Source organism: Plodia interpunctella, chromosome 20 (assembly GCF_027563975.2).
Source record: "Plodia interpunctella isolate USDA-ARS_2022_Savannah chromosome 20, ilPloInte3.2, whole genome shotgun sequence".
Lineage (NCBI taxonomy): Eukaryota > Metazoa > Arthropoda > Insecta > Lepidoptera > Pyralidae > Plodia > Plodia interpunctella.
Genome location: NC_071313.1, coordinates 6,620,723 through 6,637,902, shown reverse-complemented (window position 1 = coordinate 6,637,902; position 17,180 = coordinate 6,620,723). Strand labels below are relative to the sequence as shown.

Genomic DNA, 17,180 nt, shown 5'->3' with positions numbered 1-17,180 from the left:
TGAGAAAACAACTAACAAACCTTAAGACGTAGGTGTTTTTATCAATATTCCATTAATCAATAAGGCAACCTTTCGTACAACTTCGTCTGCCTTTCGCACGGTCTTCGACATCCAACATCACTGATGCATTCTCGATCAAAACAACAAAAACTTTTGGTAACCCTATCATCACTTCCTCGGTTCTGGAATGATATACAATATACCTTATACCATACATACTTTCACATTCAGGGTTACCATTGCATAATACATTTGAAGATCCAACGAGATTACTGACACGTTCCTGGGATTCAGACATTTTGGGTAATGCTTGTGCAAAATTTAGAATACCGATCGTAATCTTACTCTTGTTTATTAAATAAAGGTCCCGTGGGAATATAACGCTTTCTGGACATAGGCATGTATAACGATCACATGAACTATATTGGTGTAAACATGTAGTAAAAACTAATTATATATCACACAAAATCAAATTTCTGTGGACAGTAATGTTATACGTAGTAAATCTATCTTGTTTCCTATGCATAGAGCATCTCCAACCTTTAGTTGACAACATTGGGACTATTAATAATTCCTATGAATTCTACGATATGCAATACGATAGTCCTCGTCATCAAATCCCATATTTTATGGAACAATAATTTGTATTTATTTCCAACTGGAGGCTCCTTAACATATCTTAATGCGATTTGGTTTAGAACCTAAATTCATCTTGCATTCATTTCGGTTCCCAAAATGTGCACTACATTTGAAACGTTCCGTACAAGTTGATGGTAAACCTTCTACAGTTTAATGATGTTGTGAGCACAGCTATACGATAATACACTTTAAGCCAGCAACAATCTAGAAAAGTAACATCCCTAATGAAGGCCGGCTAAGGGTCGAAGGAGCATATTTTCCCAGTAGCGGATAAAATTACATTAATCCGTAATTAACGACACACTTCTTACGCCTCGTGTGCTCCTATCCATAAATAAGTAAACCAGGGTTTGCCCGTATCTCGGAAACAATATTCTAGGCGAATCATAGATTTAGTAAAATCAAGATGTGAAATTTAAAGTGCAAATCAGGGGTATGGAGAATACTCCAAGGACAAGAGAATGCTAGTTAAGAGCGATTTTCAAAAACAAATTGAGTACTGATTTCCTTATAATTTTAGAAGTTACTTTCAAATCTAAAGGCTTATGCTTCAGGTATCATTACGTGGAATGTTACCCACATACACATCAGCTAAAGAACATGTCGATTTTTAAATGAATTATCAAATTCAAACAGATAACAACACTGTGCTGTTATCGACGATTACGATATTAAAATGAAAGGTCATCGAAAAACGCTATTTCCCGTCTCTATACAAAGTTAAGGATAAATTCGACATACGTTTCTGGTTTTCCCTTGCGATAAATACTATCATACAAACTACGTAATGTACGTGCATTCGCATTGGCGTTTATCAGAGTTCAGCGGTAGTGTGAAGCCGGCATTATAGTGTGTAGTCGGAATTATTTCCACGGGAGCGAAGACGCAGGGCGAAGCTAGTCCTATATATATCGGGTCCATCCATAACACGGCTCGTATGAGAAACCTGAGGCATTCGGCCGTAAAATCTCCAAGGGGCACTTGGCTCCGCCACAAATCGACGTGTAAGAAACGTTTACCAAGGTTGTAGATGATCACTAAATATTATAAAAACCACAGATATAAGAAAAAGTAAATATATATTTTTTATCTATGATAAAAACAAAGTCACTTCACGCTGTGTTGTATGGTTAGAACAGCGCAACAGATTCAGTTTGATTCGTTTTTTTTAATCCTGAGGTAGGGCCGGGCCACTAGTTATGTATAGACAGCGTTTCTCAAAGTGTGCTCCACGAAACCCTGGGCAAAGCATCATCAAAGCGTAAGTTTTTTTTAAAGGTCAAAGAAAACCTATAAATTATCACCACTTTTGAGCCTGAGCATTTACCATGGGAAAAAAAGTTTGGTAGTATAAACGTAGAAGAAGTATATCAAATAAATTTTATATATACACGCATGTACTAATTATATTTTAATGGATACCTTTCTATGCCCGCCATATTTTGATGGCCGGAGATAAAATGACGCGAGAAATGAATTTGATACAGTCGACATTGAGGGCAATTTCACAAGTTTTGTATGTCACGAAGTATGCTATATTTATAACCCGCGACTTCGCCTGCGTGAATCTAATTCCTCCACATTGGTATCATCATCATCATTTGGTCTTGTGTTGGAGCTGCCTCCATTTACATATATTATATCGATTTTATCCTCCCTATACGATATACTTGTTTACTACGTCTGGTTTAAATACATATTTAATCACTATTACGTAGGAAATTAGTTCTTTATTATCCGAAATATCTATATTCGTTAATTTTTACAATACTTGGCTAGCATTTCATGTAACAATTATTAAAAAAATAGAACATTTTTAGAAAAAAAAATAATAATATATAATATAGAAATCCCTTCTATGAAAAAATCCTAAAAGCCACTTAGATACTGTCTTCGCTAGTGACAGCTAAAGACAGATATCTTAAAGACGTACAGTCAACTACACGTTGAGTTGCCCTACATGGTCTCCTATGCCCTTGTAATAGCGGCGAGCTTTCAACGGTGTTACTTTGGTAGTTTGAAGTTCAGAATATACGAGAGAAAACAGCGTAAATAAAGAATCAAATTATTTTATGGCCTTGATAAAATATCGTTAATAAAAATGTCTACTTTTTCTTGGACGTCGGCGTCGCTTTTCGTTTGTCGGCACTACCTTTCGTTTTGATGACTTCCTCAATGGCCTTCTGAATAGGGGCTAGCGTCTGGTCTGCCGCGGCTAACAATTGTATTCGTCGCTGATTCAAAGTGTCCATTGTACGAGTCATAGCTGTTTCAAGGGTATCAGCCACTCTCGTCAAAGCCACAGACACCCTGATCGCCTCTTGTGGTGCATACCTCCCGCCCTGGCTAAACAACTGAAGCTGTGCCATAAACCTCACGTTGGACACCCTCGCTTCTTGTACTTTGCACTCTGCTTTCCATTTACATGCGTCTGCCGCCAAGTCTAAAGAATCCTCAAACTGTTTCTTATGTTTTACGATCCGTGCTGCGTAACTTTGCATTTTTAGTTTTTTCATCTCAGGATCTAGCGGGTCTTGTGCTAGTAGCTGATCCAAATCAGCTTGCATCCGTTCAATCCATTCATAAAATGGATAGACATCCGAAGAGTCAGGTGTCAAACATTCTGCCGTTTCCACCGGCAGACGGTCTATCAAGTCGTTGATTGCCTGTAAATGCGATTCCAGACGAGCTTCATGGTGACGTAGTTCAGCTAAACGCATGTCCCGTGCTGCTTTTAGGCGCTCCAATCGAATACTATGAGAAACCATCTTGAGTGAATATCGCATGGTTAGAGAAGCCGATTTCTCATCAACCCAGTTACGAGCTTGACGCACCAATTCATCAGGCACCAAAGAAATGTTATTATCGAAGGTTTCTAGAAAACCATTCTTCCAATTCTGCAATGATATCTCATTGAGGCGCGTTTGATATATCGCGCGAGGAAGCGGTCCCGAAATACTAGGAATAATACTTTGTCTCTTTACTGTTAAGGATTCAGTGCTTAACCCGCTTTCGTTAACTTGGTTGGATGATCTCGGATATTTTTCTAAAAAGCAGTGGAATTCCGACATCAAAATATTGGCTTTTATAACTGGAAAGATCATATATTGCTCCAGACGATCACACTCTATCTGGTTATGGTTTTGATACATATCGGCAATCCGATTAAGCTGATCGACCACGGAATCATAATGACTTTGAAGTTTATCAGCGTCTGCCATACATCTTAATTGTTCCAATGCAATATTAAAATTCAACTCATTAGCTAATTCAACAGCGTCGTGGCTAGTGAGAAGATCTTCAACTGCTGCAAGAGTCAGCTTTTGAGCGTAAGCTGTCCTAATCATATGAGCGTCCCAAAGATGACCAGCATCATGCAGCACTGTATAAGTATCACGGAGACATTCACCCAAAGAAACCAAACTTTTTTGCATCTCAAATAGTTCATTATTTGTACAACTCTGACTACGAACATGAGTAGATAATCTACGCATTACATGTTCAATCATGCCTTGAAAATCCGATATCTCCGCTATATGACGGTTTTTTTTTATAAAATCGAAACTTCCAAGTCGTCCGTGCAAATCGCGTAATTTGCAATGGAAACCAGTGATAACTTTATAGACAGCTGAACGATAGGCATCAACTAAGTGTGACACATAAACATCTAATTGCTCTGCGTTCTCAATCGTATTTATTATGGGTTGAGAGGGTCTGGTTCTGTCAATTGACCCAGTGGCAGCCCTTCTTCTCGGACACGGAGTAAATTCATCCCGCCAAGTTAAAGCGCTACGTCTCCTTTGCGATAGAGCAACCCCCAAGCAAAGTTGATTCAGACAGGATTTAGCACGTACCAGTCCATCGTCACCTTGCATACGTAACTGTGCTTCAAGTTCCACGTACACCCTACAATTACTCAAAAGCTGCTGATTAATTTCGTACAGCATATCGTCAAACTTGTGTAACAATTGTTTTGGAGACTGGTGACCGACATATATGAGATTTTGAAATTCATCACGTAGTATTTCCTTCAATCCATCTGCACGTTCCCGCTCCAACGCTTGAGCATCTAGTCTAAAAGCCGTAATATCTTTCACTCTCTGGTCAAACAAATCTCTCACTTGTTTCAAAGCTGCATTTCTATCTTCAGGGGATAATGGTCCTTGCGTGCTACCGCAATTGTCTACAATGAAATCGATATTCTTTTCATTTAGCCTAATGTGGGCAAGTAGTTCTTCGGATATCGCCCGAACTTTAGCATTTATGTCTTCATTGACTTTGGCAGCTTCTTTGCGTAGATCTTGGAAGGTATAGTTGTGATTTTGTTGGCGGGTTTTTAAATAGTTAGCTAGAGTTGCGCCACCTCGCTTCGGGACCCAGTCCTGGGGCATGGACGCCACAGCGGCATCGTCGTCTGCGCAACCAGCTGATGCCACCAGCTTAATTTTCTTTGAAGGCATACAGCCACAATTCTTTTCAGTCCCAAAGCAAAACATGATTTATAAAATACTATAAAATCATAAATAAATACTTTGACCATTAAGCTTGTCAAACTTCAAAAATCGGTGGCGAACGAAATGTCAACGGAACCAGAGAGTATAAATCATTTATCTTCATAAAAAGATTTCAAATCAAAATTAAACCGAAGTGAGATATGAGATATCCAAAAGTAAGATTATTCTTATTATTGTAGACAATATTTCATTAAGACTTCACTTGTCGAAGATTTCAGCAATAAAATTAATATTGTTTTTTTGTGTTTGTCTAATCCTTGAAGGAGAGTCAGAAGACGGATCGCGTCTTTATAAAATAGCCGTAGTATATAACTGCAAAGTGAAGCTGGAATAAATCGGAAATCACGTACAATCTGCTCTACGTGACCCGACAGAAACACGCCACGTGTGGTTAAAATGAGGGTTTTATAGAAATAAGCTTTAACAAAAATGTAATTTCTCTCACAAGTTATTGTCATTGTCATCCGTACAGTAAAACCGTTCAGGAGTTTCTTCGTTGGCAGCCGATCATGGAAGCACCATCAGGTTGACCAGATGGTGCATCCAGGATCGGCTTCCAACGAAGAACGATAAGGATGAGTTTATAATAAAGCATTGTCATGGAAACTGAAGCGACCGACGTGAAATATTTTAACTCACATCGGGCTAAATAAAAGCTTGTACGATGTCAAGATTCCAATTCAATACAGTGAAAATTTGAAAGAAAATTAAATGTCTTTCTTTCGTATTCTCCTTAAGTCGTAGCCATATCTACCACAACTCGAATGCTAGTAGTTTGTAGCTTTGGTAAATATCATTTAATTTAGAAGATGACGTACGCCTGTGAAGGGCTAAATTCTAAATGATTTTATTTTGATTTGATTCAACCTGGCTGAACGCAAAGTAGCAATTTTACAAAATGGCGCCGTTTTACAAAATGGCTGTGACATTTATATATATAGTCATATTAGCTGTTATCAGCTTTCTTCTTTTCAATGAAACAAAGTTATGAACAAAGATCACAAGCGTACAAAGAAGAACCAGGAAGTACAAAGCACTTTGACTCAATTAACTCCGTAAAAAAATAACCAATAGAATAAGTAAATTTATTTGGACAAAAATGTTTGTAACGAAGACTTTTGTTTGTTCTAAAAAACATCTTTAAAACCGTTCTCCAAAATTCTCTTTTACAAAAGACATAATAATATTATTTATTTGAAGAATTTTCTCGAAAATTCTCATTAATTTCACAAAGTAATAAATAACAAGGGTCGTTGTTAAGGTACATTAATATAAAACAAATATTACATTTTCATAGCTTGTTCATATTGAATAAACATACAATGTTACTTACTAGCGTAGCTTACTTGCTGTACTTGCTAGCTTATATAGTTGATGAATTTATGGAATTATAAGTAAAATATGATGGTAACTTAATCGTTACTTATGTAAATCTGGATTCTGGACGCAAATACATATCTTCGGAACCCTCTAGCTTTGTGCGTGTTCCGACACACAATTGACCAGTTATTCTGACTTGGTTAAGTTCTTCGATAATTATATATTTAATTACACATATGTATAAAACGAGAAATATAGAACCTACATAGGTCCAGGTTTCTATATTTCTCGTCTCCGAGTGAACCATAAAAACTTGATGTCGCGTCAAGCTCAAGCATGTTATGTATGCTCAAGAAAATTGGGCATCGTAAAACGTACTTCAAGTATTATGAACTAGCTTCTCGGCCTCAGGCTAACTCTACATACAAATGTATATTCTATCTAGCTATTAAAGTTACGAAGCTGAGTTGGATATGTGATCCAACCGGGATTCAGAGTTTATTTGGAGTAAATTGAATTAGTTTCAGAGTCTCTCTGACTACGTTTGACACTAAACTAACATACATAGGAGTGGTAGTGTAAATAAGATCGGGAGTTGAGACACTTGGTTTAATTACACTGTGCAAACAATGATCGTTTCCATAGGCAAACCAGCTTCCAATTCAATAAAAAAATTCTTTATCATCTTTGCAACTCATATCCGACCAAAATACAAATCATTTCTCTTTATAATATTACTATGGATATTGTGGATTATTCAGACAAGTTCATTTGTTAGACAAATTAAAAAAACTTTCTATGTTCATTTCGCTACAACGTTTGAACGGCTGAACCGATTTTGATCGAACATATCTAAAAACCACCGCATAACAATTAGCCGCCAAAGAAAAAATAAATCGCATCCAAATCGGTTCATCCGGCAGCTACGGTACACTTGCGGTCAAACTTATGACACCCCTCTCTTTGCGTCAGGGGTTAATTAAAAACGGGCTGTAAAGTACCTACATTTATCAACAAACAAAGAGAAAGCGAAGGCAAAAATAATCTACGTTCTTGAATAAGGAAAATTCTGGAACATTCGTAAAAATTCCCGTTTACCTGAATCAGAAATACACACGGATTTTAGTCCCTTTTGAATTCAGTTTCCTTTGTCCCGCCGCCGTTCGTTCATTTAGATCAAAGCTGGGATGACACACATACAAAACACAAACCTTTTCTTGCAGTTCAACTCTCTCGTATCTGAGCGTTTTCTTCCTCAGTCAGAGAGTCATAGACTAGGGTCCGATTTCTCAGTTTTTTTCACTTCGCTCGCACTGTCTTGAAGAGGAAGAAGTGCGGATTTGCATTTCAGTTCTCACCTTCGACTCGAAGTGATACGCAGCGAACCAATCACATCGCGGCGTGGTTGTCGTTGCGTCACTATTGGCGCGCTATGATTGTTTAACTGCGTCTCATTGCGAATCGATTCGATGGTGAGATGTAAATAGCAAAGTTGCAATACGCACATGTCCTGTTGTCAAATCCGACCCGCTATTCTTCCATTGTCAAAAAAGGTAGCTCATCGTTAGCGATCTACTAACTCCTAACGTTTTCGTTTTGTTACAACCGCTATTAAAAAAGTAAATCTCTCGTCAGAAAATGCCTGCTAGACTGGTGCTGCAAACAACAGCGAAAAGAGTTTCCTCACATTTTACGTTGTATATATTTTAGAAAATCAGAAGAAATGTATATATATATATATATATATATATATATATATAATATATATAAAATTATATTGAGTAAAATTATATATATAAAATTACTTGAACTTATCTGATATATTTATTTTTGTTGCAAATTGAAAAACTTGAACAGTAACAATAATAAATAAAAAAGGAAAAGAAAACAAACAAAAAAATGTGTATGTTACGTACAGTAAATACACGTACCGCTTTATTAATAAAAAATTTGTTCCCTGATTAGGCTTGGAGTAGTTTTTCTTTGTGTTGTCCCTCTCTCTCTTGTCAGTATTAGACATTGAAAGAACGAGACAATACAAAGAATAACTATTCCGAGGCTAATCAGAGGATAACGTTTTTATTAATAAGGGGCAAAGGTATATTTGAAAAAATAGTTTATTAGGGCGATGTAGGAACTGTAATAGAATAAGAATTAGAAAAAAACCATACGTATCCTTGTTTGTCTGTATATCTACCGTACACGCTAGTCTCTGCGCTGATTTTGCAACTTTTTTGTTGTATAGCTTTCGAACCTGGGCAACATATTTAGGCTATATTTTATCTCGAAATTTCCACGGGAGCAAAGCCCCGGGCAACTTATAGTAATAAATAAGTATGTAGGAAGAATTCACTCAGATTAGTGTACCACAAGTGTTTCAGTTGTCGAAATGTTCAATTAAACATATTGACAAGAGAAACACCCGTGGAAATTTTGAGATAAAATATAGCCTATAGCAATCTTGGATAATGTACCTTTCGGATGGTGAAAGAATTTTTGAAAACGGCTCGGTAGTTTCGGAGATTATCCGAGAAAAGGAGCAGGCAGATTGTAGTACATAAATCACTGTGCTGTCATATGTCAAGGTCGTAACAGAAAAAGGGTACAAAGTAAAAAAATACATTTCTAGGGTTCTCTACCTAAAAAGGTAAATGGAGCCCTTATAGAATCACGTTGTCCATCTGTCAAGACCCTTTTAGTTAGAGGTATCAAGTTATGTAGGTATTCATACAAATATTGAAAATGCGAAAGTCTGTCTGTCTCTCTTTCTGTCTGGTTCGCTTTCACGGCTAAAGCGCTAGACAGAGTTTGATGAAATTTAGTATGCATGTAGTTAAAGACCCCCGTTCGACTATAATGGGGGGTGAAAGTTTGTATGAAAACGCTTTCGTAGGTAAATTAAAAAATTATATATTTAATTATAAAGGCAAAAGCTAGTATCAAATATAATAGTAGAGTCTAAAACATTCTGTTAGTGTGTGAAATTGCATATTTTGCTATTTCATAAGGGAATCAAAACCTTAGGGTAGGTACTTAATCTTTACTTGAATTTTGGAAAAAAGTAAAGGCTTTACAATTACAATACAGATAAAGGATCAGAAAACCGTATATAATTATGTAAATATACGAGTTTATAGATATAACAAAAAATGAGAGGAATTTCACGAAATTCTACGTGCGCGAATCCAATTCGCAAATTTTTACCGTTATTTGCCGTTCCATTTACATAACGTCGAGAATAATAATATATTTTACAGTCCTAAAATAAAATGTTGTAGATACAATATAATATAGGCACTCCTCGTGCAACAGGATACATTCATAAAATATGACAATGAAAATTCATTCATTTCCATTAAATTTATCATCATCAGTATATATGGGGTATGATATTGATTAAACGTCGGTAATCGTGAGGAAACCTGTACAATGGTCCACAGCTTTACTTGCCTGAGGTAGGTAACCTTAAAAGTTGTGTCAGATGCTTTTAGGCGGATTGAATAAAACTTGACATCAGTTAACAATTAACATACTCGAACGCAAGAAGATGCCAAATGCCAGACGAAATAGAGCCTACTGCCCCTGCCCTGACCTTATTGTGGTGACGAGCCAAGTACCCTTGGCAAGAATTCCTGTATTTTAATAACTTTTTTATTAACTGTTAAGCAATGGAATGTCAAGAACTTTTTAAAATCTGACGCATAAGTATCCGATGATTCACGTGTACAAGTACAAGTGATTAAAATTTAATCCCAATTGTCTAACGACACAGTTTTCTTTCTCACTCATCCCCGCATGTTCCCGGCTCCATTCGACGCTGTGACGCTGCGAAGCCCGGTTCAGCGTGAAAAATACCCTTAACGTTTTGAATTATCACTTGGGATTTTACAACCGCCCGCCTGCGAGACGCTAACTCTGGATATGTTGCCCATCCGCTGCCTAAGCACGAAACGACTAAGGGACACACGTGTCCCTTAATCGCCTCATACGACATCCATGGGATAATATAGAGTGGCCCTTTTTAGGGCTGAACCCTGAACCGCAGGCCAAAGTTTACCAACACAATTTTTAATGATAAATTAAATTACTCACTCAGTTGGAAAATATATATAGGTAAATAAAATTATAGATTGAATACCCCCTGAAAATTTTATTCTTGACTCCCTGCCGTGCACATACAATGCAAACTTATCAGACCTCTGGTTATGTATGATAGAGAACTATGTAGGTAGTAGTTCCGACACTAAAGAAATCTTCGCTGAACTAAGCGAATTCAACGTACATCTCTGGTATTTCCATGCGGTGATAAAAATCTCACATACAAAATACGCAATGTAAATTGATTCACGTCCGCCTCCGTGTCCGCTATTTGATATAGTGTATTTTCTAGATACATCGAAAACACAAAGCGTAAGCGATATGGCTTTAAAATTGAAACCATTGATACTGACAAATAATATTTCCGCTCGAACTATAAAACAGCGAGATTATAGAATGTTAGCATTGTAGAGTTTTTTGGCCAATATTTACAAGGCTAGCGGGTGGGTTGCACTAGTCAACTTTGACATTAACTTTAACCTTTAACTTTTGTCAGCTGACTGGTGCCACTCACCCTTAGAATTCAGACTCTCGATTTCAATTATGGCGTGTAAAGATACGAACAGGTTCGGGACACGCGCATGTAACAACTCCTTGTGTTGAAGATGTCCATAAGCTACGGTAACCACCAGGTCAAATTCAAGTTCGAAATTCTTTATTAAACTTAGGATGATACAGATCACTTATTGACGTCAAAAATTTACTTAAAACTTCGCAAGCATTTCTCCAAAGACGACGAATTGATGTTTGTTACATACAATTCCATAGAATGTCGAACGTCATTGATACACACACATATGGAAGCGATGTTTCAAACATTCAAACTTCCTACTACCAGAACCCCCACATGAAAAGAACGAATGAAAATTCTGTTCATTCCATTTCCTCGAAGCAGACTCGTACATCACAATTTGTGCGACACGTGATCCGAATTGCAGCGTGCAAACGTGTGCGGTGCATTCTAAGCTACAACAGTTTTGCTTTCAAAGGTTACATTTACTTATTGTACTAATCTGGGGACTAAAGTACAGTCAGTAAAGTACAGTCGACCGCATATTAAATACTTGTCTCTTTCTCTCTCATCTCTCGGTTGTGGTTTAGATGACAACGCGATGCCCAGGGTCGTGAAAAATAACCGTAAAATTTTGAAGTTGCCGACTACTTGATGTCAACCCTTCCATTCCCTAGAAGTTATCAGTTTGTTCCTTATCAGCTACTTTACAGTACTACCTTTTGCCCGCGGCTTCGCCCGCGTAAATCTCCCACGGGAGCTGTAATTTTTCCGGGACGAAACGTAGCCTATGTCCTTCTCCGTACTTTAAACTACATGCATGCAAATTTTCAAGAAAATTGGTCGATTAGATAGAGTGTGGCGTAAACAAACTTACTTTGGCGTTTATAATATTAGTTTAGTTAGGAATAAGATTGTAGTTAGTATCCCAAGTCTCGAACTTACTTTGGGGCTAGCTCAATCTGTGATTTATCTTTATTTTTTTTTCACACATTTCACAAGATATACAGCATTTTTTTTTCATACTGATGAATACACTGATGACTACATAGAAAGTTATATGATGACGTTATTATATAATGCAAAGTATCCTATTATTATCTAACTTCGTTTCAACGCCCCGGGCAACGTTGTTAATATTTATAAAACATCCTTGGAGATTCGTCCAATTATCTCAGGACAGTAAAAGGGAAGAGACAGAAAATTCAGGGCTAGCGATGAAAGTATAATAAGGATAATTTAACATACATCAAATAACACACAGTTCAAAGATTAATCCAAGAAATTAATCTTAGGGATCTTCAAGACAAGAATAGACAATTGAGCTTGGGTGTAACACCATAGACCTCTTCTCTGCTTCCCATCAAGCTCATGAGGTCAAACGCACTCGAATTGTAATAATAATAAAAAAAAAAATATTAAATTTACTTCTTTTTGTATTTGCTTATCCAGATTAACAGTTACAGGTTATCACATTAACAAAAAATCGCCAAACTGTAAACCTGTTTGTCGGCGTAAAACAAATGCACTCACTTTTGACATAACCTAATATTATATTAAACTAAGATTTTTCTATTATTACAAGTATATACTTATTTACTATATCTATCTATTTAGTCACGGTTCCAAGCAAACTTTTCTTTAACTTTCTTTTAAAAATATTTTATACTTTTATAATCTTCTTACTTTAACAACTTATTCTGACGTATGCTTGACAATAGGTATTCGTTATTTCTCCGTAAAAATTATTAGCACTAGGTACTACGTACATTTTCATACTTGTCGCTCTTAAATTCACATTATACTTTCTTGGGATTACATATTTGGGACAATGATAAAAATTTTGACGATGCAATTAAATAACTCGTTTTATCATGAATAATTTACTTTGGGGCTAGCTCAATCTGTGTGATTTGTCCTAATATATTTATTTAATATTTATTTATTTACTTATTAACTTACGAATAATTAAAATTTAATTACATATTATAAAACAAAGTCGTCCAACTCGACCGCTTCATTTTCCGCTGAGACGTACGTGGCGTGCTTTAAGCTTGTCTGTCTGTATGTTTGTTCGCGCAACACGCAAATACTACTGAGTAGAATTTGATGTGGTTTTTACACTTGCATAGCGGAATTTCTAACTAAAAATCTGATATAGGTTGAATGAGGATAAGAACCCGAGATATCGATAATAATAAATTATGAGCGGACGCATGAAATAAACACGGGCGAAGTTGCGGGCAAAAGCTATAAATAAAATAAATATATTAGGACAAATCACACAGAAGTTAGTGTTCAATAATGGCATTTATGTGCAAAAAAATTGCTATTAATTCATAAAAATCTATAACTCAGTAGTGGAGATTTCTGAGGTTGTGTAGGTAGTTTGCAAAGCCGCCACAGACTGGAAGATCACAGTTGGTTAACTAAATAACCTACAGCGGTTTGATTACAGTCCAGTGAACTGACTAAACACGTCACTTCTGGAATGTCATGGGTCCACAATATCGCCAAACTTAGACGGCGCGAATGAAAACACTACATCGCGTAGATTGTAGTTTTGTTTGTTACCGCAAGGATAAGCCAACAATGTACGTCGAAACCGCTAAAGTTCGGCGAACTGTTTGTCGAGTAAAGCCTCCATGAGATTAACTAGCTTTTGAGAGTCGATAGGGGTCGATTGTAAGTAGTTTGTTCTTGAATCTAGAGACATATGCCCCACTCAGTAGTGCGAAGAAATGGTTTGAAAATCACATATACATATAATAAAAAGAAGTCCTGTCTGTATGAAATGTACGCGATTAAACTCAAAATCTACCGGACGGATTTTTTTATTATCACAAATAGATAACGTGATTCCTGAGGAAAGTTTTATTATGGTTTTACACGAGCGAAACGAGTACGGGCCGCTAGTAAAATATACATCTCAAATATTGTCTTTTAAAACGTATATGTATATCAAAAAATCTTGAGTCAAGTACAGTCAACAACACATGGAGTTACCCTGTATGATACTGCTACAGCGGCGAGTTTGCAATGAAATTGTATACTCTGATGTGCTGTTGACCGTACTTTATAAAGGGGAAGTACAATTCAATACACATTTTGGTTTGGAAACAAGTCATCATCATATCGAGTGTGTTATTGTTACCACAGGTGCCAGATTTTATTCAAGTCGCCTAAAGGCGTCTGACATGTCTTTACGACTATTTACCTCCATCATGTGGCAGGTAATCGCATAAACACTAGGGAACTAAACTGTCAACCAGTGTGCAGGTTTCCTCACGATGTTTTCCTTCACCGAAAGCTAGTAGTGGTCGATGAAATCTACTATATATGAGTCAGATTGGTATACAGACTCATGTGGCACGAGTAGGATACGAACCTGAGAACTTTCGATCCACAGGCGGGCGTCTTAACAATTACACCACCACTAATTCAACAAACTTCAATTGGAAACACATGAAAACGTAAAGGCGATGGCTTTACCCAATCGTGAAATATAACACCAATTATAAGCCAAGGAGAATTCTTAGAGTATTCCATTGAAAGCCGAAAAAATAAAGGACGAGAAAAAGGATGGAAATAATGGACCACTTTAGGACCATTCGCTGAACCCTTGATCGATCGAAGCATGATAAATCGTAGTTTGTAACATCCGGGTTGATTCTACAATGTTGAGTCAGAATCGTGTCTCAATGGTTTTTCAATAGTAGAAGTAGTCATTCTTTTTTTTTTAATCTATTTTTTACCGAGGCTTCAGTTGCTTGCGACTATGCCAGCCTCATGGGGAAATTCCATTTTATTTGGTATTATGTCTGCCTTTCCATCGTCACCCCTCTCCAGAATGTATAAATACATCTGGCCTCCCGAGACAACGGTTTGTTCAACGTAATGTTGATCTCACTATTGCCCAAAGAGAGATCTCGCAGGAGTTCGGTTCTTAAGATTGAGTACTGGTCACATTCCAAAAAAACATGATTAAGTCATTCTTTACTTGTACTATTTTTTTTTCAATTCAAATAATTTATTGCTTTTTACATTGTACAGTAAGGTAATTCAGAAACTTAGTCACCTCAGTCATTATAATCTAGATACAATGTAAACCCTGTCGGGCATTGCAATTTAAAATACAAATTAGATTAAAATGAAGAATATCAAATTATGAATTACAAAATTTAAAAAATCGAAATAAAATTCATTAAGACACCATTATGACAACCTTCGAAGAATAGACACCCAGGCAAAACTTTACGACAATATCGATCTAAGGAAATCGTGCTTAACCTTGAGTCTGATCATAAGTCTCATGAATGATTTATTGTAAAACTAGGGCGCAGTAGCCTGTTTACCCGAGTCATATTCCAAATTTCATCGAAATCGGACAAGCGGATTAGCCGTGAAACCGTGACAGACGGACTTTCACATTTAATATTGTTAAAGGCATGGATATGCAAGTACAATAGAATCTTAGCGCGGGTAAACAATTGTACTTCAGAATACAAATATTTGTCTGTTTTTTTCGGCAAGCTTGTATGGGCCGTTGAGTGGTATTCACATGTTATTTATCCGTTGTAAATTTAGGTCTGCATCTAGTTCCTACTACGATTTCAAGTGGCTACAATCAAGAGGACATTGGCCGATATAAATCGGCTATTTATTGTTAAGATAACGCGAAGTAGGTAGGTGTACGTGTTTGCATTTAACTTCTTACTATCGAATCGATTCGAAGTGAGACGTAGCGAACCAATCACATTGCGTTGTGTTTGTCGTTGCGTCACAATGGCGCACTGTGATTGGTTGGCTGCGTCTCACTGTGAATCGACTCGATGGCGATGATTACGAGTCCTCTTAACACGTAAACAATCTTCACAATACTTACTATTTAATTTTGTTGAAAATAAATCTAATATTATTTCAAACTTCAAAACTATACATTCTAAAGTAAAACATTTATTAACCACAAAAACTATTTCCTAAAAAGTGGATTTTAATTTATATTACTGTAAAATCATAATACGACATGGTAAAATTGTTTAAAATGTATTTTTTATTCATCATCATGGGGTGCCATCTTCGAATTGAAGTTTGGAGGTCAGCATACGGAAACCCTCGCGGCTTTGGTCCGCTATTTTTCACTATATTATTTTATTTCTATTTTTTTATTATTTTGTTAAAAATGTATTTTTGCCCCAAGTAGAATGTTAAACATCGCTCCGCTTCACTCGCTCGGTCAATAAGATATTTGAGAGACCGATTTTGATTAAATTTGGTATACGTGTAGAATATTTATTACCTGGAATAGTACATAGAGAACTTTTTATCCCAAAATTCCTACGTGGCGCAGCAACTAAATAAGCATTTAATGTAATAATGAAATTCTAGACATCCTCTTGGTCCCTTGGTAAAATACAGTTTTGTTAGTTGAAGGGTTTAGGTTCTGTCTACCCCGTATTATAAAAAGCTCACCTTCTCCGTAACAGCCAGACCGGCATATTCTTCAGAAGAGAGACAGTCTCCTCTTAACCAGTTCGCCAACCGGCCGAGCTCGCCGAGCATGCTTGACGGAGTCAATGAACTAAGCGCCATTTTCAAATTAACCAACTTTATTCATTCACTGACCAAAATTATCACACCAAAACGCATAAAGCTCGAAAAAGAAATTCACATTGAGAATGGTGCGGAAAAAATATAGTTTAGATTTAAAAAAAAGAAAGTAAAATGTGGTTTAAATTAAATATCTTTTTCGATACGCGGCGGTGTGGACGAAATCTGCAATGCTTAACGTCTACTCCTCTCGCGTCACAAACATATACTGACTTTTACAGCAGCAGTTTCAACCCTCTACTAAATATCCACAATATCCACATTTTTAAACGTGGAACTCTGAAACTATGAACCCCTGCAGCGTAATTATCAATATCAAGCTCTATTACCTACGTAATACGTCCTATTTTGCAATAGTAATGGGCGGGGCTGATTTTTCAGCGGACATGCGCGCCAAATGGAGAAGGCTGTATTGTTTTACAGAGGGAATGAAAGGGACAATCATGTTTCCAAATTCGCTATTCTACAATCCTCACGTGTTTGTAACC

The 17,180-nt window shown here is 36.7% G+C and overlaps 1 protein-coding gene across 3 annotated transcripts in view; it reads right to left on the bottom strand.

The window, feature by feature from the left end:
• The window catches only part of Mtmr6 (Myotubularin related protein 6), a 48,941-nt gene that overhangs the window by 29,680 nt on the left and 2,081 nt on the right, over nucleotides 1-17,180 (bottom strand). Inside the window, exon 1 of one of the 3 annotated variants that reach the window (XM_053760248.2) lies at nucleotides 16,555-16,865. The exons of 1 other annotated variant lie outside the window; for it this stretch is intronic. In XM_053760248.2, coding sequence (XP_053616223.1) covers nucleotides 16,555-16,674 — 120 coding nt within the window. In that variant the 5' untranslated portion in view covers nucleotides 16,675-16,865. Of the gene's footprint in view, nucleotides 1-16,554; nucleotides 16,866-17,180 lie in introns of those variants that run through there. One more of the 3 variants, XM_053760250.2, reaches the window with a different exon arrangement.